This window comes from Halictus rubicundus, chromosome 6, assembly GCF_050948215.1.
Source record: "Halictus rubicundus isolate RS-2024b chromosome 6, iyHalRubi1_principal, whole genome shotgun sequence".
NCBI lineage: Eukaryota > Metazoa > Arthropoda > Insecta > Hymenoptera > Halictidae > Halictus > Halictus rubicundus.
In genome coordinates this window covers 3,888,558-3,916,095 of record NC_135154.1, presented here as the reverse complement: position 1 = coordinate 3,916,095, position 27,538 = coordinate 3,888,558, and the positions used below count along the sequence as shown (strand labels likewise).

Here is a 27,538-nt window from a genome sequence, read left to right as displayed (position 1 = left end):
TAATTTTATACACTTTGTCGTTTCAATCCATAGACATAGCATAGTATTCGCAATGTGAATAAATGCTTCAATAAAACATTTTAACAGTGAAGGTAAGCCACGAAGTAAATGGCAAATGCGAACGTGTTGAACAAAAGAGTCAAAGATGTCAGAAAATGTCCCTGAAGTTCCATTTTCATGACGACGCGTTAAACTTGGGATCATTGAAAATTATGAAATTACCAATGACTGGTTTCCTTTCCACGTCATCGACATAATATTCGCATTTGTCATTGTCGCATAACTGGAGCGCGTGCCGTACGTTTGCGCAAAAGCTTTGGCATCGTGTGGTTAGCCAGTGATATAGGTGTCATCTGCACGGATGCAGCGGTTTGCGTGTATGCGATAGAAACTTCGCCGGCATCGTTAGTCTGTCCAAGGCCAGCAAGTAAGTATATTCTCTATAATAATAGACGTTAACTTGTTCGGTTGCGGACCAATACGTGGAGTCGATAATATCGCAGCCATCTGCCTCCTACCTTATCGTGCAACCTCTCTGTATACTTCACGCAACTTCGATACACGAACTTGCTGTTGGGCTGTTTATCGATTATGGTATCTTGAACGGTAAAACAAAGCCTCATACGAACACATTTTATTCTACATTTTCGACTTACTCTTCTTTATATAGAATCATCCCTCATTTCGGTTGTACCACCAGTTGCGGATCAGCCTATATAACAGGCTAAAGGGTTAAACTTCACATTGACAACCCAGAAATTTTTCACTCCTTTTTATATAAACCTGTAGATTTTTACGACAAAATTCCGAAAATCCAAGTTTTAACATTAGGAATTCACTGGTTCAAAAGTTATGCGTGTTTAAGGTTTCTGGTTTCAGGCGTTTTTGGCAGGTAAACCAAATGGGCTCCGCTCATTGAACGATGCCTGAGTACATATCAATATAGAGGCGCTCTTACCTGTCAGAAACACTTAAAATTGCTCAACTTTACACACGTATCACTTTTGAATCAGTGAATTCCTAACGTTAAAACTTGGATTTTAGGCATTTTCTTGTAAAAATCTACAGAATTATACAAAAAAAAAAAATTAAAAATTTTTGAGGGCTCACAAATCAATCAGTGTGAGTCCTAGATCATGGAAATAATTAAATCTCCAATATAAAAAAATATCAGTGCATATGAAGGTATATAAGAATATATTTATCAACAAATAACAGGCAAAAAAAATTGAAGTGGAATAAAAATAAAACTAAATCGATATGAGGAAACTGCATTTACATAATTGTATTTCGAGTATACTTATTTGTAAGTGTGGTCCAATAGTAGCGTGAAAAGTTTCTGCTGAATGAGTTAAAATTGAAATCGGCTAGGTGATCAGTAACAACGACTTACAAGAAAACTTGGTCATGGCTTGTTCCTCCGCGATGAATTGAGGACGTGCGTGGAATCGAGTGACATGGTCGCGGGGTTCCCTTTCATGCGGCTCATGTTTTTCAGAAAGGGTACATATGTAAACCCGATAATGAGACAGCCATTAATGGGACCACCGGCTCGATCGTGCATCCCTGTCGCGTACTTCACGCAGCCCGTCCGCACTCTATGCAACACGCGGAATCGCATATCGATTAGAAGTTCCCGCGACGAACGCAGAGGACAAACGTGTCTGCACCCACCTCGAGCATGCCTGTGAAATAGGTGTGCAGGTATGGATATCTACATAAATATCGGTAATACCCAAGCATGGCCATACATTCGATATACCCATAGTATTATTAAATATTAATTAAACGTTGCATTATTGAAAAAGTTAGTACCTGATTTTCAAAAATCACAAGATCTTCTTTAAAGAAAAATTATGTAATTTTTACGAAAAAGAAATTCACCTACTTGTAAAAAAATTGGGAGAAAATTGTAGAAAATGGCGGTGACTATACTAAAAATCTCTTCAAGTTATTGTGATGTAAACAATTTTTTTTATGATCTCTAAATGTTATTAAAGGATTCTTGGAGGAAAGAATATTTTCTTCCCAATGTCCTTTTTTCAGAGATTTCAAGGTCATCGGCGTTTTTTTGCATACAACTACATTTTTTTCTTATTGCACGTATATCTGACTAAAGAATACGTTCAAAACTACGGAATAAAGTCTTAATTTGGTCAAGGATTCTGAGCCTGTGAATGCGAATGTGAATTCTTTATCCCACTGTTACGAGCCAGGGCTGCGAGCAACGCGAGAGGCCGGCGAGGGGGTTGTTACCCCAGGAATATGGTTTCAATTTGTTAATTAGGTACGCGGACGCACCTGATGCGAAACCAGGGAACTGCTAGGATACGGAAGAACCCAATACAAAATCAGGGATCCACAAGGATGGTATAGTTTTCGTGGACGCACCCAATGCGGAACCGGGGAACCACTAGGTTGGAGAAATCTTCGTTGATTTGAATTTGAGATTAGTAAGCCTCGTAACTTATATATAATTTAATTGATACAATCCGAGCGGTAAGATTGTATCGTGTGGGAACGTTCAATTATTAGATTAGGATATTAGGCAATAATTAAGGGTTGTAGATTACGCGAGTTAACAAACAAGACAAATATATTCTGAATTAAGATAATTACAAGTGTTGTTGTTTGTGTCGCGATTGAATGTAATAAGTGTACAATTGGAGAAATTGTTACCTACGACGCACGGTTTTGACGCACTGGCAATGCGGGGTCAGAGAGCGATTGTTGAATGCCGAATAGAATATATACCGAACGAACGGAATCTATAAGGTTACGTTTTGATTCGAAAGGGACTTTAACCGACCTCACTAGAATTGGCTCTTATACGTGTAACTGCACGTGACGTGACTGCACGATTACTGAACCACTTCTGAATCTCGACTGAACCAAAGATTATGAAAATGAACGGGTTTATATACCTTGAAAATGAAAGGGATACTCTGTTTAAGATTTAATGTCACGTAGGGTCACAGTCACATTTTTTATCACTTCTAATGAAAAGCAGGCCTCGGTTAGATTTTCGTTAAAAGGAGTTAATGAAGGTTATCCGGGCTATTTCCTATCAGAATATTAATTAAAGGATGCCAGAAGGGAGTGTCTAAAGATTTTGATATAAAGAAGGCATACAGTATCTTTCATTGATAAAAAGGGGCCTGTTGGGACGCTTTTCGTTCTCAGAAAAGAGATTAGAACTTCTAATCGAAATGAACGTGGAGATAACGTAACACCACTAACAAGGCTAGATCATGAAATAATGTAAGACAACACTGCTAATGCTAACAGTAGTTAAAACCGTCTGGTCCGTTCATATTAAGTTTCTCTTTGTGCCTTCGCATATACCGAAGCCTCTAATCAAAGGCCAGCCCAGAGCAACGAAGCCAGATGACGGGGTGCTCTGCCAAGTTGCAAATAAACAGGTGTAAAAACGCGGATCCACCGCCGCGAGAATCTTCATGCTGGTGGTGTCGGCTAGAGAGCGCAGGGGTGGCAGAAAGAGGATAAACGCGGCGAATTTGAGGGAAGCTACGGGGCCCCGTAGGAATTAATAATGATGAAAGAGCGAAGGGACAGAGTCGAGCATGCCGCGACCGTATACGTCACGATGCCCCATTATGCTTATGAATATAAATGCACCCTTGGGGGTGGCCGCAATAAATGCCGGCCACACCGGTGGCGGATCTCTGAATTCTGCTGGAAGAGCGCTCGCGCGTACACGCGGTACCCGCGGAACAACGAAAATAAAAGGCATCGTTGCGCCGCCGGCCAGTTTTTCTTCCTTTCTCCGTCCTCCGCCTGCCACCCCCCCTGTCTATTCCTCTCGTCCTTCTGTCCCTCTGCCTTTTTCTCTCGCTACTGCCGAGAATGGTAGCGCGCCGCGCAGTGCAGAGCCGCGTCGAGCCGAGCTGCGCGGCGTATAGCGGCCAGCATAAAAGAATAATTAAAATAAAGTAAGCTCCGTGTAATTCTGCCGAAATTATACGCGGCTACAATAACGGTAACAACGAAATGGTTAATAAGGGACCGTGGCCCGTCGCGAAACGCCACCCTCGGCGCCCCTTCCCCCCTCCTCCTACGACTAATTGCACTTTCATAAAATATTTAGAGGACCGGCAGAGGCTCATCATGGTATTCGTAGGCTCTAAGCACTTTTGTTTCGACTCTGCTCTCGTAGCCGACTGTTATAACGAACTTTTTCTACTTTGGTGTGAAATCTGGTTTGCGTGGACGACTGAGGTCGAAAGTACCTATTTGACTTAGGAGTACTGTTTTCATACTAGATTTTAGTAATTTCGGCGAAATTAGTGAAAATCGACGACCTTAATCGGACTATTGTCACCCTTTTAACAAGGATGATGGATGAAGAAAACGAACACGTATCACATTTCAAACAAGTCTCACAATTTAGGGGTTAAGATAAACAAAATCTCAAGAAGAACTTTTGAGATTTCCGGGATTCTTTTTATTTTTGTTTTTTAACTAAGGATCGCTTGTCATTCCCAATTTTCATTAAGAATCCTTAGGGCCAAGCATGCCAGTCAATAACTCAAAATTGACAGTGTCCCACTCGATCGTAACACAGACCCAGAGTCGTTGTCCCGACAATTATAGACAAAATTAGTAATACAGTCTTTACTCGATATATGTCGCAAATATCTAACCGATAAAAGTCCCAGAACTATCCCCACTGCCACGGAGTATACCCCGATGTTTACACTCCTCGGCGACCAAGGTTACTCGAGCTTCGCTGACCTTTTCGGCAGTGTATCAGAGAATAGTATCTTCCAGCCGATATATGTCCCTGGCCAGACCCGTGTTTTGGACATATATCGAGTAGACACGTCTTCGGTTCAATCGGTCTCTAAAATTACAATTAGCATTGTTCAATATTATCATGTGTTGCTATTGAGTTCGTACCATTGTTGGTGAATTTCTGTCGGTCGAATCAGTGTCCTGTGAAAGTTACATTTCGCGACACAGCGCCGATCAAGCGTCACCGGATTCTTACAAGTAGGCAGTCGCGGTTTGATTTCTGTTTCGTTCGGTCTCGTCTTTCTTCCCGTGGGACGCAGTCTTTCCGGTCCATGTTCTTCCCAGGAATTCGTTTAACATCGAGGGAACGAGCTATTGGAATGTTTGGGATTTCTACGATGGCCCACTTCCAGACTCATGAATTATGCAGACACGGGAACGAGTTCTCGAACGCGGTAATGAGAGGCGAATGGGGATTTTCGTCTTGGGAAAGTGTGGTCAATGAACTTTCCTGTTTACTTTTTTCTTGTTGCTCCATAGTTTTCCGCTCCGCTGAAGTTCGGGAGACAAATGTGTTTTCTGTACGAGTCGGTTCTTTGGGCAACTTCGAAGCGCTTGAATGTAAAATACAGTGACTCCCACTAATATTCGAACGATTTTCAAATTCGCATAACTTTGTTAATATTGGACCGTACGACTTGGTTTTTTTAAGAAGTTAGAACGATTGGTTTGTTACATAAAGTAAAAATAAAATTTTTACAAAATTGCAATTGGTCGAAATTGCAGAGAGAATATTAACCCCTTAACGCACAGTTTTTTTTTAAACCGGCCAAAAATTATTTATTTTTGATATACTGCGCTTTTGTTCCATGGAAAAATTCTATATTTTATTCTTGAATAAATAAGTGTTATAGCTTACAATCCCATGTAAATGATAAATATCAATAAAACGATTTTTTTTTCGTTGCTTTCACATTGTTATTTTCAATTCTCGATTATATTCGAGTGTGAAAAATTATAGCAGCATAAAATACAACGCCGCTCGAATTATCTCGAGTGTGCATAGTTTCGCCTGTTTAGCGCACTCGAATTAACTCGAGCGTACAAGTTAAGGGGTTAAAAGTTGTATTTTGCAATTTTTTTATGTGGGCTTATATTGAAAATTTTCTATTCTGAACATTTTATCAAAATTGGTCAATGTTGTAATTAGCTACAAATGTTTCAAAATGATCACGTAAGGCCAAAATTCTGCTACTTTCACCCTTAAGCTTTTATCTTTAAACCTTTGTAGCACATTGCAACGTTGACCGATTTAGATGAAATTGTTCAGGATACATATAATTGATACAGATCTACAAATCGTACTTTTTAAATTTTCAATATAAGCCCACATAAAAAATTGCAAAATACAACTTTAAATATTCTCTCTGCAATTTCGACCAATTGCATTTTTTGTCAAACATTTTTTCACGTTATGTAGAGAACCAATTGTTCTAACTGCTCAAAAAAAAAAAAAAAATTCAAGTCGTATACTCCAATATTAACTAATTTAATCGATTTTTAAGAGCGTTCGAATATTAGTGGGAGTCACTGAATATACGAAAAGCAGATTCCGATATTTTATTTCTTTTCCACATACACGACTTGTGTGTACGAGAAAATGAGTTTACTAGGGGTACGATGCACCTGGGCTCATGCGTATAATAATTGAATTGTGAATATTATAGAGATGAGCTAAAATGTGTTTGCTAAGGAAAACTTTAATAATTTGACGATACCCTTAACAGAGGACATAAAGTTGTCATTATCGCGTGTGTTTTATAAATTAGTCTATAAAACTGATCCATAACTGTAGCAAACTCGTGTAATAATTAAACCACTAATTTTGATGTTATCTTACACTTTTCATCGCGATGGTATAACTAATGTGGAATAGCATCTTACTTTTTGCATGAATAGTTTTAGTAGATGAAAAATAACATTCCAACTAATAAAGTTATGTGAAAGTTTCATTGTATTCTTTGCATAAGGTCTTTGGCAGCTATGGATGAACAAAAATCAGAAGTCTAAATTAATTCATGAAATGTGAGTAAATTACGCTTATAAATATAGAATTTATGAATTTTAAATGCAACAGCGTTCGCAACGAATTAAACTTCATTATACACCTATTAATTATAATTTCATAATTAACTCGTACAGTGAAAAGCAATTAATTTAGATAAATTAATTCTATTTGCTGGATATTGAATGTTTCTGAAGCGCAACTGTATTTTTAGTGTAGTGAAGCTACAATTGTACCGTTTGAAGATTGAATATTAATTACCGGGAAGTATGGCAACTTAATGGAGATAATGGATTTCATAAAACTCCTTTCTTGTACACATTTGGGAAGATATTCCGATATACTTTTTAATTCCAGAATAAATTCTTCAATTTGTCTTTAGAGGAACACATTGGACGATTCCAAAAACATTCATAAAAAGAAAAATAAATTTTTTGAAAATAAAAAACCAGAATACCCTCTTAAGCCGATCCTAAGTTTACCCTAAAATTTCTCCGAAGGTGTTGTACTTCGTGGGTTAATGCCATATCCATCAAACACGCTGGGTCCGAATAGACCCGTCACCTGCCGGATGAACGTACAACACACACGACACTCTCGTAAACTTGTTCCCGGGTGACATTCTTTCACGACCGACCTGTAATAAACTTTTTAACAATATTAAATCGATTATCCGTCTTCTCCTTTCGCGATCAACTCGCTGTATAAGTTTCTTTGGCGTCCCTTTTTTACTCGACCTTCCCCTTTTTTCGTACAGTGTCCGCGTATACACGGTTGGCTTGGATCCAAACGTTTGAATCGTTGCCCAACTCCTTTTCTTGTTTGTCGGCCACCCTATACCGACATCATATCACCGGCCGCGCCTTCTCCTTTTCGCGTTTCCACGCTCGAAACTTTCCTGTCCGTTTTATCACGAGTCCGGGGTATCGCCATTTGGCGCAGGTGTATCGATCTCACGTTACGCGACTTCGCGCCACGGGCCGCCAAGTGTTCCGAATTATCGGAACGTTTACGAGCTATACTTAGCCAGTGTTCACGGCTCGAATTTTCCCGGGCGGCGCGGGGTTTCCGCTTCCGGATGGTTTCGTCTTGTTCATCCTGTTTGCCAGTGTGCGACTTACCTAGGACCCGTACGTACTGTCGAATGAGTCGATTAATTCACTGTATTGTCGCCGGGGTAAACAGACCTGCATTTCAGAGACCGTCCGCGACTTGTCTTGATCACGGAATACATTCTATACAGGGCTGCATCGAAATAACAGAGTTACATAGTCTTACTTTCATTGTGTTAAGAAACAATCAATCATGAAAACTAACTGTATCCTCGTATTTTTGTACATGTATGTTTACACTCCTCGGCGAACGAGGCCTCTAGGGCAGGCCTGGGCAACTTCTTCCCCGCCATCGCTACACGACCCCCTCCACCAGTGTACAGGTTCCCCCACCACTGGCCACTTCATGTTACCCTTTTTTTCGGAAAATGCTTTTCGCATGCCCCGGCTCCCTGGGGGTAGCCGGGGTTATGTGGGACTACCCCTGGGGAAAATCCCCAGAGGCTACCCACTAAAAACCCACGCCCATCTAAGCTAAGGGGGAGGTGCCTGGATCACGCGAGTACTCAACAGGACACCTCCCAGCTAACACACTATCGGCGGGAACGTACGCTAAGTGTTAGTAAAGCACTTACCAATGCTTGTTTTTTTCATGTAATGAATATTTTGTTTTGCATAACTCTTTGTAAGCAACCTTCAGGTTGTTTTCGCCTGCTAGACGTGTGAGTCAAGCTCATGGTGTTACCCGCCGATAGTGTTCTAACATACTACCCGAGGGAGGAGGTTAGCCTCCCCCAAAAGCCTACACTATAAAGCCCGGGCGGAGGGACCCGACCGGTGTCGGGCCTTCGTGGAGCCTTCGGATTGGGCTTTCCGTGCCCCAGCTCGGTCCACCCACAGCTCCCGGAGTCTTCGTGCCCCGCTCGGAGCCGGTGTCCCGAAGGAACCAGCTCCGGCAGAGGCAAGAAGACGCCGCCACTGGAAGGAAGGGCTGTCGGAGGCGCGATCCGGCACGCCCCGACCCTTCCTACCCCATCCCCCTCCCCTAGGGGAGGGACGGACCGACACCCCCCACACCGAGAATACTCCCGGGGGGTGTCGTCCCAACACTCTGCGGGGGGGCCTGTGTCGGCTCGCACCCAGAGCCCCCGAATCCACCGCTCCCAATGATAGGGGCACATCAGGACTACCCTTGCGGAAAATCCCCAGAGGCTACCCACTAAAAACCCACGCCCACTTAAGCTAAAGGGGAGGTGCCTGGATCACGCGAGTACTCAACAGGAGACCTCCCAGCTATCATCATACTCCGGGGGAGGGGTTAACCTCCCCCACTGCCTACGCTACAAGACCCCGGACGGAGGGACCCGCCCGGTGTCCCCATCCCTGAGCCTTCGGATTGGGCTTCCCGAGCCCCACCTCGGTCCACCCACAGCTCCCGGAGTCTTCGTGTCCCGCTCGGAGCCGGTGTTCCGAAGGAACCAGCCCGGGCCGAGGCAAGAAGACGCCGCCACCGGAAGGAAGGGCCATCGGAGGCGCGATCCGGCACGCCCCGAAACTAGCCCAGGGGCGTCGGCCTATCACGGGGCGAGCCATGCTCACACCCCGGGCCCCCAAATTCACCGCCCCCAATTGTGGAGGCACAACCACTTCATGTTACCTTAGCGTGCTCTTATCTCTCCTTGAGACACCCTTCTATATGAGTTCCTAGCCCCCCGCCCCTTCCTGCCATACTTCATAGGAGCATGGTGGGGCGGTCTCAGGAGTGGGGAAGGACTCGCGTGTGGCTCGCGAACCACCAGTTGTCCAGGCCTGCTCTAGAGCTTCGCTGTCCTTTTCTACGTTCGGCGTGGATCAAAGAATAGTATCTCCTGGCCGATATACGTCCCTGGCTAGACCTGTGCTTTGGACATATATCGAGAAAACACTGTATTCGGGCGGAATTGCAAGAAAATTATTAGTTATCGAGACGTTTTTAAAAATATCTTCATCGAAGAAGGGCCTGTATCGGGCTTAATCGGGCCTGTTAAATTCTGCGGAGTGTGCAATGTGCAACAGTAACTAGAGACCATCAGAAGTTATGGAAATAACCGAAAAAGCGTTGCCTGAAATATATTCAAAGGAGAAGCGTTTGAGTACCTTCTTCAATAAAGATATTTTTTAAAAATAGCTCAATAACTAATCATTTTTTTGCCATTCCGCCCAAATACTTTCTTACGTAGAATAACAAGAGGAATCCATCTATGTAAAAAGAACCTATTTGTGTGCATTTCCATTTAAAAGAAAATAATGCAATTGTTGATTGCACATGTTCCATTAATAAAAAACGTCCTGCAGATGTAGTACTCTTTAAACAATTCCTTCTTTTTCTTTGATGCTATACTGTAACGAAGTTATAGCCTGGAACGATTCCGTGAAACACCCTCTGTAATTGATTATATTTAGGACCACTCGCTGCTTTATTTATCAATTTCATAAACCATATTTTTGAGGGCAGTTCTTCCAGACACGTTAATCTTTCAATTGTTTCTAGTGCTATTCATTTTATTAATTCGCCAGGAACTGAGTAATCGAACGATCTGCTAGCGAAAATTAAGTCTTGCTTTAATAAAATGAGAAACTTCGTCGAAACCGGACGTTAAAGTCGCTACAAAGGTATACTGGACAAAGTGAAAAGGAAAAGAACGTGGAACTAATCAGACAAAGTGATCCTGTACGCTAACGTGATCATGTCGGAAGGTGCTGATCTGCAAACTAAGTTCCTCTATAACATTGTCACCATAGAATTCCACCATACATATTTTTCACTGGATACTAACCGCTCCTTTTTTGTTTATTGTTACATTGAAATTGTAAAAACATCATAAATCGAAGAAACCATACCCTTCAAAATGGTGATCCACCTTCGTGCGCATTATAAAGCTGATTCCCCGTTCCTAATAACGAAAGAGGAATTAGGTGTCCTCGTGGAAATGTATTGACAACGGCGCACCTGGCGAAATTCATGTCTCTTTGTCTGTTATGTCATAATGGAAAACAGAATTATTGGACGTCTGGCTCTGCTTTGTCACCTTTGAATGGATATTACACGGCCGTGAGGAGCAGGGGCAGTGGCTACTGAATGAAATGACACGTAAAATATCATCGCGATCAGACAGACTTTATTCGTGGCATTCATAAAATTCTTATTATTTGTTTGTTTGCGGGACGTTGAAAGCATCCGGGATTAATAATGGTCCCAGTCACTCAGCATAATTGATAAGAATGACATACTACCATTAATAACTCGGCACAACCGCAATTATTGGAACAATAATCAATAGAACAATAATTGGAATTAGCGGAAAACTTGTGGAAACCTAAAATGTGATAAATAAGTTTTCTAAAGCTAAAAGAAAATTCTTATACTTGTAATATTTGACAAATGATATGTCCATGAATGTCTATTATTTACAACATCAAAATTCGTGTCTACACATTAACACATTTAACATTATTATCACATTATTATCACATTTAAAAAAAAATACCTTCAACTTAAAAATTGATGCATACATCTTTTCTTAGGAGAAATTGTCGGAAATAATAAACACCGCGGTTAGTGAAAACTTACTCGACAGCATAATCAATCAGAATCGAAACTTAATATTTTCGGAAGCGCTGTACAGTGGGTAATTAAATTGATAAAGACACTTTCACAGACTAACAATTTTACATTGAAACAATCAATTGTTAAATGAAAACCTTGCTACATTGAATTCTTATTGTACTTTTCGGGACTATTAGTGAATTGTGAATGCGCATTTAACAACGCTGCAGATAATATTATTCGTCACGTGGTTTCGAAATATGATTTTTGTACTGTGGTTATAATAGTTCGATCACCCACTGTAGCTGCGTATACGTATAATTTATTTCAAAATTTTCGACGTTTTCTATTCTATCATTTCTATTATTCAGCAACGCCATAAATTATGAGTAGATTTTATGCATTTATGACAAAAATGGATAGATGTAATTTGAAACAGTGAAATCATTAGAAGAATTAAAAAATTTACTGTTATATTATTTTCAACTTACTAAACATATTAAGAATGAAATAAATTTCCATTATACTCCAATTTGTTGTAATTCAGGCAGAACATTTTTTTTATTTTGCATAAAGATCCGCTGTTTAGTTGAGTAAACTAATGGTTTTTATGCAAACTAAAAATTGTCTACATGATTTGCAATATACAGTAACTAGATAGACATACAGCTCTTTTTAAAATAATTTTAGCAAGTTGAAAATAATAGAAGAATATCTTTTATTTCTTCGAATATTTTTACTGTTTTGTATTTACAACATGAGTAAGTCACTGGCTCCTGTTTCGTGCAACTGATACAAACTATTTTTATTTTGCATAAAGACTCGCAGTGTAAATATGAGGTGGCCTATACTCGTCACATCCAAGAGACGAGTATTTAAAACGTCTATTACCTTTTTTGTTACAGTCTGCAATCAATTCAGCAGAGGGGTGTTTTCCATGCTGGGTGCTGTGAGTCCAGATTCGTTCGACACCCTCCATTCGTACAGCAACACGTTTCAGATGCCTTTCGTGACGCCCTGGTTTCCTGAGAAGGTAAATATTACGCTTTCCCGCGTAGCTAAATAAAAACGCATAATGCCGTTAAAGGGACAACATTATTTATTTTTAATCCGACCCTCGCACGATCTTTTTTTCGCTTATCGTCCTTTGATTATTATTTTTACCGTTTTCTTCGTGATCATGCGTGCTACTAACGCAATAATAACGTGCATCGAATCTGATGCAAGCGATATTTAAAGCCACTCTAAAAACAGAACTACCAATGAATTGCACAAGAACCATGTTCGTAATAGAAATTTCAAATTCGGTTTATCTGGATCTTATAAAGACATATGAATTTACAGCATTGTTTAGGAAAAGGGGTCTTCAGTTTTCCACCTGCTACATCAAGTAAAACATCTTAGAGGAAAATGACTATTTGTTTTTATGAAATTATCACAATTTAAATATCGACAATATTACGAGAATCGAAAATGTTTTTCTTGGGGGTCCGCTATAGATAAATATAAACGCGGACATGCAAAATATGTTTTCTCGTTAAAGTCTTTCTAATCCTTGTTGTGACGTCTAGACTTTCTCTTCTTCCTCTTGTTAAGAATTGCTGTGGCACAAACGTTGCCAAACATTGCGATAAGCACGCACTGTGCAAGTGAAATATTAATAAAAATTCTCCGTAAACACAAGCTCGCAACAAATTGCACAACCGTGGTCGTACTATTCCCGTACTTCGAAAAAATCGTAGTACAACGTTAACCTTTTCGCCTACGCGCGGATATCTCGGAAAACTGCTTATTCCTGAAAATTTCTCCTGGTGACGCGCGAACCATCAATCTAACCAGTTTTACTTTCATTTTTATTTTCCTCGTTATCTCCGTACACGCGAGTGTGTGCACAGTGAAATCCGAACAAAATCGATAACGTCGCGGAGTCCGCGTTGATAATAAGCGCGAACGGTGGCTGCGTCCTCGTAGTAACCCAATCGGCAGCCCCGCACGCTCCCGAAATCCCATAAATACATAAATATGTATAGGGTGTGTACAAACATATTACAATTTGAATCCCGGAATGAATCCGACCGGCTCGAAAATTTATTCGTCGCGTCGCGTCGAATTGTAACAGCGGCGCATTTATCGGACCGCGGCGTGCCACTTGCAAAACTGATATCGTACGTCCATGTTGGATGAATGGGGGCCAAGCTACATTCCCGAGCAATGTAGGCGAGCGTTTTTCTGCCATGTTGTGTTTCGATGTCGGTACACGCTCGTAAGTATTATACGCGTCGAGTACACGATGAACGTATAACTAACATTCGCGTCGTTTAAATGCTAATCGCGAGGTAATGCTGATTCAAAACCTCCCCCCCCCCCCCCCCGCTTTTTCCTGTCTGACAGTCAATTATGGCTCGTCGGCCATTTGTAAACGAGAAATCTTCTTCGGTTTCCATGAGGCCTCGACGCTAATTTTCCTCAACCCAATCCCCACTTTCCACAAGGAATTCGTATTTTCAGCGATTATTTCTTCTCATCAGTCTTAGCAACGCATCAAATTAGCGCAAAGTCACGAGAAATTAGCTCCGAAGTCGATCATTTTGCATCTAAGACTAATGCTCCAAGTTTCTTGACTTTGATTTTTAATTTTTCGACGAGATGATAATCTATTCTAAAGGGTGGTCCACGCAAATGCTTCAGGTCATAACTCCGTTATTAATGCATTCACGAAAAAAATGTCAAAGGAGAAAGATATATGGCTCAAAAGAGCACAACATCTGTAGGCCCTTACATTTTTTTCAAGTGCAACAGTGCATGTGCAATTAACCATTGCAACACCTCTTTAAATGGAAATGCATGTCCTTTTGTTGCACAGATCGATTCCTCTGTTCAGTCTGCGTAAAATATTACTAGGGTACCATGGTAAAATGATCATTAGGTCTCGAGATATTTTCCAAAAAAGTCTATTGAAGAAGATGCTCAAACGCTTCGCCATTATTTACATTGTAAATATTTCTGATAACGTTTTTTCATTGTTTTCATAACTCGGTTTAAATTATCTGTAGTTATTGCTGCAACATTCCAGTATGATTCTTTCTCTCGGATCGTTCACAGAATTTATAGGATTTCAATAAAGGCTAACCTTTACCTCAGGAAACCAGAAATTTTTAATATTTTTTTATGTAATCCTGTAGGTTTGTCAAGAAAATACCAAACAACCAAGTTTTAATGTTAGGAATTCACTGATTTAAAAGTTATGCGATAGAACTAAGATATCGTAGAATAAGCAGAGCCGCGAGAAGGTTGGTAATCTACGTTATCGACATCACCGTGTGCTTGTGCTGCCACCTAGCGGCTCCACTCGTTAGATGACGCGCGACGCTGAGTACATACCAACTTGGCGGCGCCCATACCTATCAAAAACGCTTAAAATCGCGCAACTTTAAACACGCATAACTTTTGAAACAGTGAATTCCTAACACTAAACCGTGGATTTCCGGCATTTTCTTGCCAAAATCTATAGGATTACATAAAAAAAAAAAGTAAAAATTTCTGGTTTCCTTAGGTAAAGTATGACCTAAATAAATTCTACCTATAAATAACCCCACAGAAAAAAGTCAATGGTGTTCAAATCGGGAGAACGGGCTGGCCAACGTATGAATGCATTTGTTGCGATGAGTCCTATAAATAATAATTAACGAGCGAAACAGTCATCAACGACACGAACGATAGATTGGAAAATGACTTCATATTGTGTTTCTAACATTTTCTTCGGTGATGAACCCGAAAAAATGTTGTTTTCAAGAATATTCCTTCGTTTGTTATGATCAGAAGTCGCAACATTTCAAAAAATTCCGGGCGTAATACATTGCAATATAGCGTATTCAAAAATTCCAGAACCCTTTTATACCTTGGAGAAAACATTTTCTAAATTGGTCAAAATAGTATTTGTACACAAATCAGTCTGGACTGACTGTCGTTAGCGACATCTACTCCACGCGTAATTTTCCCGTGCGCTACAGCGTATTCTATTTCGATAAAAATTCCCGTCAATCACGTTGTAAGGGGTGATCGATTGGTCGCGGATCGGCGCTTCCTCGGAATAACGACGACTACTTTCCTCACACGCAATAGATCCGCGAACGAGGTGGTAATTCACTTAAAATTGCGACGTTATTTCGCGCTGGCGACCGAAACGATAAGGGTAGGCGGTCGGGGACGGGCGGGAAACTTTACAGAACAGCTCAATATCACGCGTATCACGGGAAGCTTTCGAATGGTTCTGTCATTCGCGGGGCCGTCATAAATATTTACGATTACATTTCCACGGTAACGTTTCGCGGATTCGCCGGGAAAGAGAACGGGCGCAGCTTAACGTTTCCTTCCCTAGATTTCGGGGGAGAGAATTGCCGCGCCGGTGCGGCCGAATAAAATCTAAAAGTCGAACGTTGCACGTGTGAACGTGCGTACGTGTGTGCATGATGCCGAACCGAACGCGTGTGTGCATTCATGGTCGCCTGTTCGTGTCCAGGTTCTGACGCCGTCCTCTGGTCTCCTGGATTTCGCCATAAGCATGCGTCCGGATTATCATCGCGCCATCATCGACACGGTGCGATACTACGGCTGGAAGAAAATCATCTACCTCTACGACTCCCACGACGGTAAGTCCCCAACCTTTCTCATGCATTTCTCATTTTACAGCGTAATTCGGTAGGCCGCTCGGTTCTCCGGCCTTGGTCTTCCACCCTTCTTTCTTTTCTCCACCAACGGCGGATGCGATACCTCTATTTTTATTACGTCTGCTAAGGATCCACCCTTCTTGGTCCCCGGTGGCTAACTCTCTTTCTCGACCGACACCGTGGAAAATCGGTAGATCCCCTATATACGCCGCGCCGCGCAGTCCGTATCCGCTGAAACTGTAATCGTGGAATGGCCGCAGGAAGCTTCAGATAGGGACGATCGTTGTATACGTGGCTGCTGATGTTGTTGAGAGGATTTTTTAAAGTAGAGCATCTGTCGGATTAAATAAATACCGGGTTCTCCGTATTCTTCCAAAGATGTGTTTTCGACAAATTTATGCGGTTTTGACCAATTTTACTACCCTTTAATCATTCAGTATTTACGTCCTGTTGAGATGGACAAATATACGAACAAATACCCAAGTTCGATTAAAAACGTTTTACACATCAAATGCGCCTATCCGTGTTACAATTAATCTTCGCATTCTTCGAGAGTTGTATATTTGTTACGGTTAAACTTCACCTGAGCAAACCAGAAATTTTTTATTTTTTTTTTATGTAATCCTGTAGATTTTGGCGAGAAAATGCCGGAAATGCGAGTTTTAATGTTAGGAATTTACTGGTTCAAAAGATATGCGTGTTTAAAGTTGAGCGATTTTAAGCGTTTTTTATAGGTATGGGCGCCGCCATGTTGTTATGTATTCAGCGCCGCGCATCATCTAACGAGTGGAGCCGCTAGGTGGCAGCACAAGCACGCAGTGATGTTGATAATGTAGATTTGCAAGCGTAGTCGAGCTGGCCTAACTGCCGATACTCTCCGCCCCTCTCTCACACAAACCTAACCCCAACCAACCTTCTCTCGGCTCTGCTTATTCTATAATATCCGAGTACGTACCAATATGGCGACGCTCTTACCTGCCAGAAACGTTGAAAATCGCACATCTTTACACACGCATAACATTTAAACTACTGATTTCCTAAACTTAAAACTTGGATTTTCGCATTTTCTCGCCAAAATCTACTGGATTATGTAAAAAAAAGTTAAAAATTTCTGGTTTCCTGAAGTAAAGCTTAGTCTTTGTTACAGCTTTTTTATTTACTTTTATTAAAGCATCGTAAGGAGAACTGTTCACAAATGTAAAATCTTTAAAGAATACTAGTGAGGCAAGTTTATGATCATTGCTATTAATATAATTCGATTAAGTACTATAGACGTTCATTAAAAAAAAAAAAATTGCATACAGCACAGAAATATTGACTGACATTCGTGTTCTACGACAATATTTAACATTTTTTTAAATATTTAAAATGATATATACATGATTCTTTCGTTACTATAGTTCAGTCTTTGCCAGTACAATGGTGATTAATTCCGTTGATATTTTAATTGTTTTGTGCCACGCGTATGAATTTTTATCATAAATGGATAGCAATCTACTTGTCATATATAATGAACTTAGATTGCAACGATGAGAATCGACGAGATTATTTATCTCTTCTTACACATCTAATGATACAAGCATCTGGTGACTTTTGAACAGGAGTTGATAATCATAACATTGGCATCATTCTTATAAGGTGTATGCCCTCATATGTTCACCTCCGTTTGTGTGTCAGCGTTTAATATTCAGCGAAATGAAAATAGACCGGCGGAAAGTTCTTTGCTGTTCCATTCATAATACACATACTTAGCGTAAGAAGGATACTAATTTGCATGCTTATGAAGGTTGTCGTGCTACTTTTAGTTTCATATCGACACGGTCTATTAGTCCGTAAAAATTGGATTTTTCAGGTTTATTCGAAAACAGCATGCAAATGTAGGATCAATGTAGGTGACATTGGCTCTCGATACATGTACAGGGAATATATCGATGCGATCTAATACTTTCACGTAAAGTCTATGGGTATATGATTCCAGAATGTGTAAGGATGGCATTGAACATTACTGGTTTCCACAGTTACAGAAAAAATGTTGGACGGAAGTGATTGCAATACCCATTGCTCAGAGAAAGCAAGTGTCCTTGATAATTATGACCTTATAGTTGAGTAATAATGCTCAAAGCACTTTAATCATACATGGTGGCATGGTTTTAATTATGCACAGTTGTGATACCTTGTTGAAGAATGAATTAAAGTCATATTAAGAATTTAAATAAAATATCCTCTGACAACTTTAATGAATTTTCATTTTATGCTTTAATTTAACCAATTGTGTTTTATTCGTCGTTCCAAATTTAAACGAATACAAATTACAACGCTATCGTCGAGAAATAAATTGTTTCATTATAAAATTACAATTACACACAGGACAAGGAAGTGCATCCTATAAATATCGTACTAGGAATACCTGGAGAACTTTACACCTGAGTCATGTCTCAACCACAATTTTCCCGGAATGGTTCTGTTACGCGTAAAATCTAATCTTTCGCCAACGAAACAGGTAACATTCGAAGAAATAATTTGGTGGCGGAGGTCGAACCAGTCGCGCTCATTCAAGGCGATGTTTTTCCTCTTACTTTCGCCATTTGCGTAAGCAAATCTATTATTTGAGACGCACATACCACGGCTTTACTAAAGTACGACTGCAATTTTTTCAACGTGCATACGCTGCATCTGACAGTTTTATTGTATTTAGCACCCGACGGAAATTACGCAGATTCAAGGAATTTTTCAAGTCTGTGTCACCAGATGAAATTGCGGCATGATTGATTTAAACGCGTCGAGTCATGTTTTTCACTCACGTGAGAGGTAAATTTTATTCATGGAGGTTATTAATAGTGCAGTTTCCATGTCGCGTGATTATCTAGTTAATTATTAGACAGTTCTTTTTAGTCTTATTGCGATCACAGATTTGTCGAATACAAGGAAACTTATACATTAACAAGAACTAATAGCAATTTTATTTTACTTTTACAATGAGCAGCGTTCCAGTTGAAGATGGAATTTTTTCCTGAAAATTAAAGCACAGACACGATCTGATAAGCCTTTTCGGAGTCATTCGTAACTCGATGCGGTAGCGGTGGGGATAAGCTCGAACGACTGTCAATATATGCAATTTTATTCCGATATAAGACGACTTCTTTTGAAGTTATTCGCTCAACACCGCTTAGTGTCAGAACGAGTGGGTATGTCGTAGTCTATCCTTTTCCAACAGAGATATCGTTGATTGATGACTATTTTATAGTTGGCGGCTAGATTCGAGCCTCTCGCACATTCTCAAAAAAGTCAAGCCGTACCCCCATCCGAAATACGACAAAAGTCGGTCCCGAGCGATCGTCTTATATCGGAATAAAACTGTATTAGTGAAATATCGGTGTGAGTCTGAAATAGGCCTGGGCAACTTGCGGCTCGCGAGCTTCTGACGACTCCCCTCCCTACTTCTGGGTCCCCCCTACCGAACTTCTGTGGAGTGTAAATGTACTGTGCGTTCATCAGGAGATGGCCGTGAGGAAATTTTAGGTACCACGTGATATCCCCACTCCGCGCTACACAGACGTGTAGCTATTGGCCGGATCACTTTGACGAAGACAGCAAAGCACGTATTGAGTGTGACTGTCGATATCACTGCCATCTCCTGACGGACGCATAGTACATGCAGTCACGCGAGGACGCGAGGCCGAGCACGGTAAGGGGAATATGAAGTAGTTGGTGGGGGCGGGGGGGGGGTTACACTAGTAGTGGGAGTTGTGAAGCGACGAGAAGAAGTTGCCCGGGCCTGGCCTAGAACTTGCAGGGGTCTGAGGGTTAAAAATACGGAATAAAATACACTTTCTATAAAACATTTTTATAAGAACTTTGTAATCAAAGCTTGATTCCGAAAAGCGTACAGTAACGAATAACAAGACTTTTCAACGCGTACTTAGATTTTTAGTGAACTAAAATATCATTTGTGGTCTACCAAGAAAGTTCAAATAGCCAATGACTGTAATAAATCTTGACATTCAGTTGCAGGTTCAATTAAAAACTTGATTAGATTTCTTAGTATTCTGGCGCACACTGATGCGCCATTTAAAAATGTTAACGGTTAATTTATTGGCAACAACGATTTCTTAGGTGTTCGAGTCTATTAGAATACTTCATTCGCCACGTATACGTGTCTGTTTTACAAAAGGCACGAACGTGCACCGTCTAAACGAAAAGAACCAATCGAAACATTAGCCCCGCAAGGGGGCGAGAATTTAATTACTTAATGAAGCTCGCGGGACGATTAATCACTGGATGCCATGCAGCTTCGTGCTCCGTGCTTTGCCGGTTTTCGTTTTACTATAACTCGGTCACGCGTTCGCGATACAACCATGCTATTTAGGATTCAGAACAATTGCTCGTCGTCGACGAACAAACTCCTATAAGAACGGTCGTCCAGCGAACGGACAGAGTTTAATTACTGAATGCAAATGCAAATATACTTTAGGGACCTGCGTGGCCGTCGCGTCGTCTTCGTACAACAGACGCAATCTCGTGCCTCGCGCCACCCTTGCGACTTGATCTTCAGTCTCGATCCCTATCCTGTATGTATGTATGTATGTACGTACGTATGTATGTATGTACGTGTGTATGTATTCGCCTCGATTCGCTGTGGAACGGCAAAGGTACTGATTCAAAATGAAAGACTTAACAAGGGTACTATAAGTTAAGGAACTGGTTAGTCGGTCAAACTTCTCGCGAGAAGATTGCCTTTTATTATTTGGGACATCTGTAAGTTAGAATCACAGATTAAGACTTGTCACCCCCCATTCTACCTTTCCCTTCTACGACGCTATTCCCCCACTCTGCCGCCACGGCCCGGTCACGTGGCGCGTTTCCTCTCTGACGTGCATGTGTCACAATGTCACGTGACTAATCCGGTGCTGACAGTGAGAAGCCTGTATTCCCCTTAATTCGAGTTAATTCCCCTGATCTGGCGACTCTGGTTCAAGTTTGTGCAAGGCGAACGTCGTGTCGTCGGTACGCTCGTTAACACCTTCTTTATGCCATCCTCTTCTTTATGGTCTGTTTTCCGAAATAAAACACCTGAAATATGATCATGGCCATAACAGTAGTTCATCCCACTTTTATTACTTGAGGCTTGTAACATGAGAGTGAAGTGGACAGCTATTATGGCTATTAGGGTGTGTGTCCATTTGAGAGTAAAACTGTCGTGAGTTACTCTCCAGAGTCAAATTCGACAGTGTTTTATTTTGCACGAAAGTAGTAGCGCTACTAGTAGTAGTAGTAGTTTATTTTGCACTCTCCGATAGCACTCTCAAATGCCTCTCCAGAGTAACTCGCGACAGTTTTACTCTCAAATGGACACGCACCATTAGAAGCGAATGAAAGTAGTAAAAGAAAGTATTATAAAAGATGTAGAGTATGCCGCACTCTTATGCATGTATGATAGGGATAAAAAAAAAGTTGTCGATGTTAATAAAACATCAAAACTTTAAACAATTTACATGCAATCAATACTGAGTAAGAATATTCACTGGGGCTAATTCTCGGTATAAAATTGTTTTCAACACATTTCATTATTTAGTTATTTGAAGTTAAGTTCACTTTTTCTTGTTTTACACAATTGGATCGTGAAATTTGTTTTAACACGTTGACTGCCACGTCGGTCCTGTATGAACGACATTATTCTACGACTTGGAATAGAAACTAATTTCTATAGTGGTACATTGCAACAAATCGATTAGGATTTAAGAATTACTTTGACTCTGATTTTTTTTTTTGACGTTGTAATTCGGCAACTTGTTAGCTATTATATTTTCCAAACACTATTTCCGTTCAACTACTGTAAGCGCAGATTTATGTTATATTGATAACGAAGCACAATATAAGTTTCCTGAATAGTGTAAAAAATATGACAATTACACGCTAATTATAATAAATTATCTAACATTATCTGGCATTCGACGGTTAATTAATTTGTTATATTTTAAGGTGTATTTTCTTGAATTTTATTAAGAACGTCTAAACTAATAAATAAGTGTTAAAGTAGCTCTAGTACATGTTTATTAACAAGTCGATCGCAAGTGCACCGCAATAAATTCAACAGGTTATGGGCCCAGGAGCATTGCATAAAACCACGTGCTAAGATAACCTCAGAATATGGCTGCGGGAAATTTTGGAACGCACAAGATCGAAAAATTAAACGAGGACAATTATGAAAGCTGGAAAATTCAAATGAAAAGTATATTAGTGTGCAATGAACTATGGTCGTACGTTAATGGAAATAATATAAAAACAGAAGCAAACGCGATAGAGTGGAACAGCAGGGACGAGAGAGCCCTCGCCTTTTTATTCCTAAGTGTGAATAAAAGTCAAATAAATAATATCAAGAGCTGTGAAACCTCAAAAGCAGCGTGGGGCACGTTAAGAAATATATACGAGTCAAAAGGCCCAGGGAGGAAAGCCATCCTGTACAAAACATTGTACAAGATGAAGAAAGAATCAAATGTTGCAATGGGGAATACGTAAACAAATTTGTAAACGTTGCTGAAAAATTGGAAGAAGCAGGTATAAGGATTGCCGGTTAGCTACTTTCAATAATGTTATTAAATTCTCTCCCACTAGAATGTGAAAGCTTCTGTACAGCAATAGTTTCTAGGGATGATGATAGAGAGGGTGTGAAAAATAATCATCATCTAGGTTTACGTTGGTACCCCTGAGCCGATTTGTAACTGGTTGGTAACTGGATGTGTTGCGTTTGTTTGAATCTGTCGAATGAAAAGCCTCGTAACGGTTACATATTGAAGTGAGTGCGTGATCTGGACACATCCGTAATATTATTTAGTCCTTGAGTTATATTATTTTGTATTAAGAACGTCTAAACTAATAAATAATTGTTAAAGTAGCTCTAGTACATGTTTATTAACAAGTCGATCGCAAGTGCACCGCAATAAATTCAGCAAATTTTACGGACTTATACATTTAAAATACCAAAAGATTCGAAGTTCGGTTGGTTAAAATTTCATACGCCGATAATACATAGATTGCCTAGTTGGCAGTAGTTTTCTGAAACGAGTTCGGGATTTCCGTTGCGCAACTGCAACTGAACCTGTTCCGCTTAATTGGAGATCGCCAAACTCCTTCTCCATTGCGGACAATTACGGCTTATTGGTCACGCGACGCAGCAACAGTGACAAAACTTCAATAAATATCTTTACGAACCGGATCGGGCTGCGCGTCAATATTTTGAATAGGTATTATCATTATGAAAGGTTCAACCTACATCCAATGGATCCAAACAGTATTTAAAGTAAAACCACAAGTCTGGACGGAGTTTAAAACTTGAAACCTCTACTTTCGCAAAGCAGTATTCGTTTCTCCTCCAAAATATTTTTCCATGAAGTAGCAGATGAGAAACCGAAGACCAATTTCTCCTCAAAAAGAAATGCTGCGAATTCAAACGCTTCTAAAAACTTTAAAAAAATTTCCTCGTAAATGAAACTGCCATAGATTCGATGATCTTCCCGAACAAGTTCAGTGCAACTTATAAATACTACTGTAAAGTTGGTGGCACACCTGTTCTTCAAAGCTCGATAAAACGATTAATAAAAATCGTACATCAATTTTTAAGATGTCGTTGCGAAGAAGAAGCTTCAATCTTTACATCTAGGGTGGTTTCAGTCACGGACAAAATTTTTCAAAGTTTTTACAGACGTTCGAATGTACGGAATTTTCGAGAGAAAACTCGTCTTCAGTTTCTCGTCCGTTACGTCACGAAGAAAAATCTTCTAATAAAATGACCGACGGATTATGCAACTAGAGGCTTCTAGCTTTTAGATGTGTTCAAAATTGTCGTGCAACCACTTGTTTTCTAACTGTGATAAATAAATAATTGGGACAAAAAATACTTAGGTTATTCCATGAAATATTGTTCGTCCATCAATGGACTGCTCGCAATAGGAAAGTGACAACAGCTCAGACAGGGAGCACGTGCCTGCTGAACTGCATTCCAAACCGGTTCGTTTCGCAGCCAGTCCTAAATGCGATTTTTCTTATTTGCGAGATGCAGGTGATCCGCTGGTACTTCCCCGTCTGCGTGTCTATACTGAAAAGTCAGTATCGCGTGCTACGTTCCCGAAGGTTAAGGTTACCTGTGAAGGTCCGCGTCTGCCGGTTCAAGGCAAGATTCTGTTCGCGAGTCTGCCACCTGATCAGTTTCTCTCTCTTTACGTGTGTGATTCTGAATCACGTATGTGATTGACGATTATGGCGCGAGTTACGAAACCCGTCTTCACGGCGATCGCACCGGCTAGATTTAACTGTCCAAGGTCGTTCAGTTATTAACCTTTTCGATTTCAACGTATCCTGGTTTCAATCGAGAGCGTAGCGAAGATTCTAATTTCGTGCAGAAACATGCGGAACGCTTTTAATGCTGAACATTTTAATATCATGAATATAGGTATGTACAATATACACAAAAAATTGGAGAACTGCTGTTCGGATTTGAGTAACTATATTTGCACTTTCAACAACAATATACAGAAGTAAACATCGTTTAATACTTGTAACTAACCGGTGGATCGTTAAACAAATTAAAAGCGTTATGCAAGATCTATTTCAAAGACGAAATGGCAAGGCTGAATGGAAGTTTATTTTTCTTATTACTACTTTTAATCATGTTAAAAATAATGTATTGGTAATTCTTAAATTCTTTTAATTTTTCTACTTTTTTAACTTGCACCTAATTAGTTTCGTCATGGTTGTATAAAATCCGTAATGTATCTGTAACGATCGGAAGTTTGTATATACACGGTGTCCTAGCTAAATAGAATCATCTAAGTATCTGCCTTATTTGTTGTTGTATAAAGAAGTTTTTCAAGGTAAAGTTGTACTGCTTCAAGGGCCGCATATAATGACGAATACTGTTCCTTTTCAAGGTAATTCTTTCTGTGAGATTTCGACCGAGATTTTTACCTGTCAAAAACGATTACAGTCGCTCAACTTTAAACACACCTAACTTTTGAACCAGTGAATTCCTACTATTAAAACTTGGATTTTTGGCATTTTCTCGTAAAAATTGACAGGATTATATTTTTAAAAAAATTAAAAATCTCTGAGTTGCCAAGGTGAAGTTCAACCCCTTGAGATATTTCGAAACAGATACTTAGGTGATCCTGTCTAGTTGAAACACTCTCTATATCAGATTATGCTCGAAGTACAACGCGAGCAGTATTCACTGAAATGAAATAAAAAACAAAAACAGAGAGAAACATTTTAAACAAATTAGTGATCAAGTATCAGTAAACGAGTAAGGTACAAATACTGTAGAAAAGTTTTGCTTCAATTTATCGACGGAAATTTTCATTGCGAGATCGATTAATTAACGTCGAAAGCATAATTAAGTCGGAAATGCAATTTGAGTGTGTGCGCTTTCATTTCCTTGCGGATCACTTTTACCGTAGTCGTGTCCAAACATCTCGAATGACGTTCAAAGTTGAAAGTGACTTGCAAACGGTGGTGAAGAACTCGCCTCTTATATATTATGTCACTGGAAGAGTTCATGCTCGATTTTCCTTGTTGTATTTTAATTCAATACCGGGCACGTACTTTTACACTGACCTGACGCAATGTTAAATAATTCAATTAAATTTCTGTAAATTGAAATATTGCGATACGGTGAAATTGTAATTTTATTCCCACCAGAATTAAATGAAACAATCACGTAGGAAGTTATACCGAGTAAAAATACAAATACAATTATCATTGCAAAAATTGTATTTCTCACATCATGCTGTAATTGACAGAACTGGAGTCAAAATCAATCTTTCGCTTTCAATTAAACTTACTGAGATACACAATACAAATTAAATTTTATTGCGATTGAAGAATGCTGAAGCATCAAAGGAATGATGACTATGATAATCTTTATCATTCCAATTTGAAGTTAAAGTACTTTGTTCGGTTTTCTAAGGATTGTAATTTGACGATCAACGTGTTAATAATAATAATAATAATAATAACACGAAGTACTACAAACACCGTGTCACAGCTGAATTTTTCAAAACCAGAATATTAATGAAAATTTTCGTTTACCGGATAGGCGGTGCGTGCCAGGTAAATGTAATAAATTCTGGAATCCTACGAAGCAAGGAATTCCCGGAGATTTTCGTGCGTGCGACCGGTTCTCTCGAGTTCCGCATTATTCATAATTAAAATCTCCACGAAAAAAGAAGCATCAGAGTCGATCTAACCGCATCGTTCATCTTCGTTGAAAGAAAATAATTTTCCTCTCGGATAAAAATTCTCGGTAAAACGTGATTCGCAAGAGGTTAACTTTGGATATTTTCCTTGTTCCCCTATCAACTTTCCTCGAGATCTACAAAGAGAACACGTTATTTATCAGATAGAAATAGAAAAACTTGCCTGCTGATACTGGTAGACCTTGCATGCTGTTATTAAATACTTCGCAGGAAAAATGTCTACTGTGCAAATGAGGAAGCAATGTACATTTTTAACAAGCACGACCAATTTTATTGGGATTTTTCTATAAGGGTCAGAGATCACTGCGACAAAATGAAATTCTGCAGTTTTAGTCGACACGAATAGTTTAATAGATTTCGAAATTTATGTTTATTGTAATCTATTCGAACAAATCGAATTTTATTAGGATTTCTAGTGTTCTAAAATGGTCAAAGTAGAATTTTCTCGGATATATGAAAGAATAGAGTATTTACTCGATATATGTCCAAAACACGGGTGTAGCCAGGGACATATATCGGCCAGGAGATACTATTCTTTGATCCAGGCCGAACGTAGAAAAGGCTCCTCACGGGGTATACCACGCGGCAGTGGGGATAGTTCTCGGACTTCTATCGGCTAGGGATTTGGGACATATAGAACGATAGAGGAGGAAGAGGAGAGGGAAATCACGGAGGAAAAAATAGAAACACAATTAAGAAAGTTGAAAAAGAAAAAGGCAACCGAGGGGATGATATACAAAACGAGGCGTGGATGTACAGTGTGGGGAATACGAGGGCAAAACTAGTGGAACTAATTAAAAAGGTATGGGAAGGGAAAGGGTTCCCAGAAGATTGGCGGGAAGCATACATTACGACATTACATAAAAAGGAGACCAAGAAAAGTCATCGAATTACAGGGGTATAAGCCTCCTGTGCGCGGCATATAAAGTATACGCTGCAATACTGAATGAGAGGCTAAAGGAAGAAGTGGAAAACAGAAAATAGAGAAAACACTGCATTTGACGATAGCGATGCACAATTTCCTTGTTTATGTAGGAGACATAACAGGACAAGATACCTTTGTTTACATTTTTCCCACAAATACAGTCAGATTAAAAAATATTGATACATCAGAATGTCACTTGAAAGTTACACGGAATTTTAGACGGTTAAATCCATCGCTAGAT

At 39.9% G+C, this 27,538-nt stretch overlaps 1 protein-coding gene across 1 annotated transcript in view; it reads left to right on the top strand.

The window, feature by feature from the left end:
* Positions 1-27,538, top strand: part of Glurib (Glutamate receptor IB) — a 537,924-nt gene that overhangs the window by 382,963 nt on the left and 127,423 nt on the right. The window contains exons 3-4 of the mRNA XM_076789508.1: positions 12,364-12,491; positions 15,978-16,107. Coding sequence (XP_076645623.1) covers positions 12,364-12,491; positions 15,978-16,107 — 258 coding nt within the window. The remainder of the gene's footprint in view (positions 1-12,363; positions 12,492-15,977; positions 16,108-27,538) is intronic.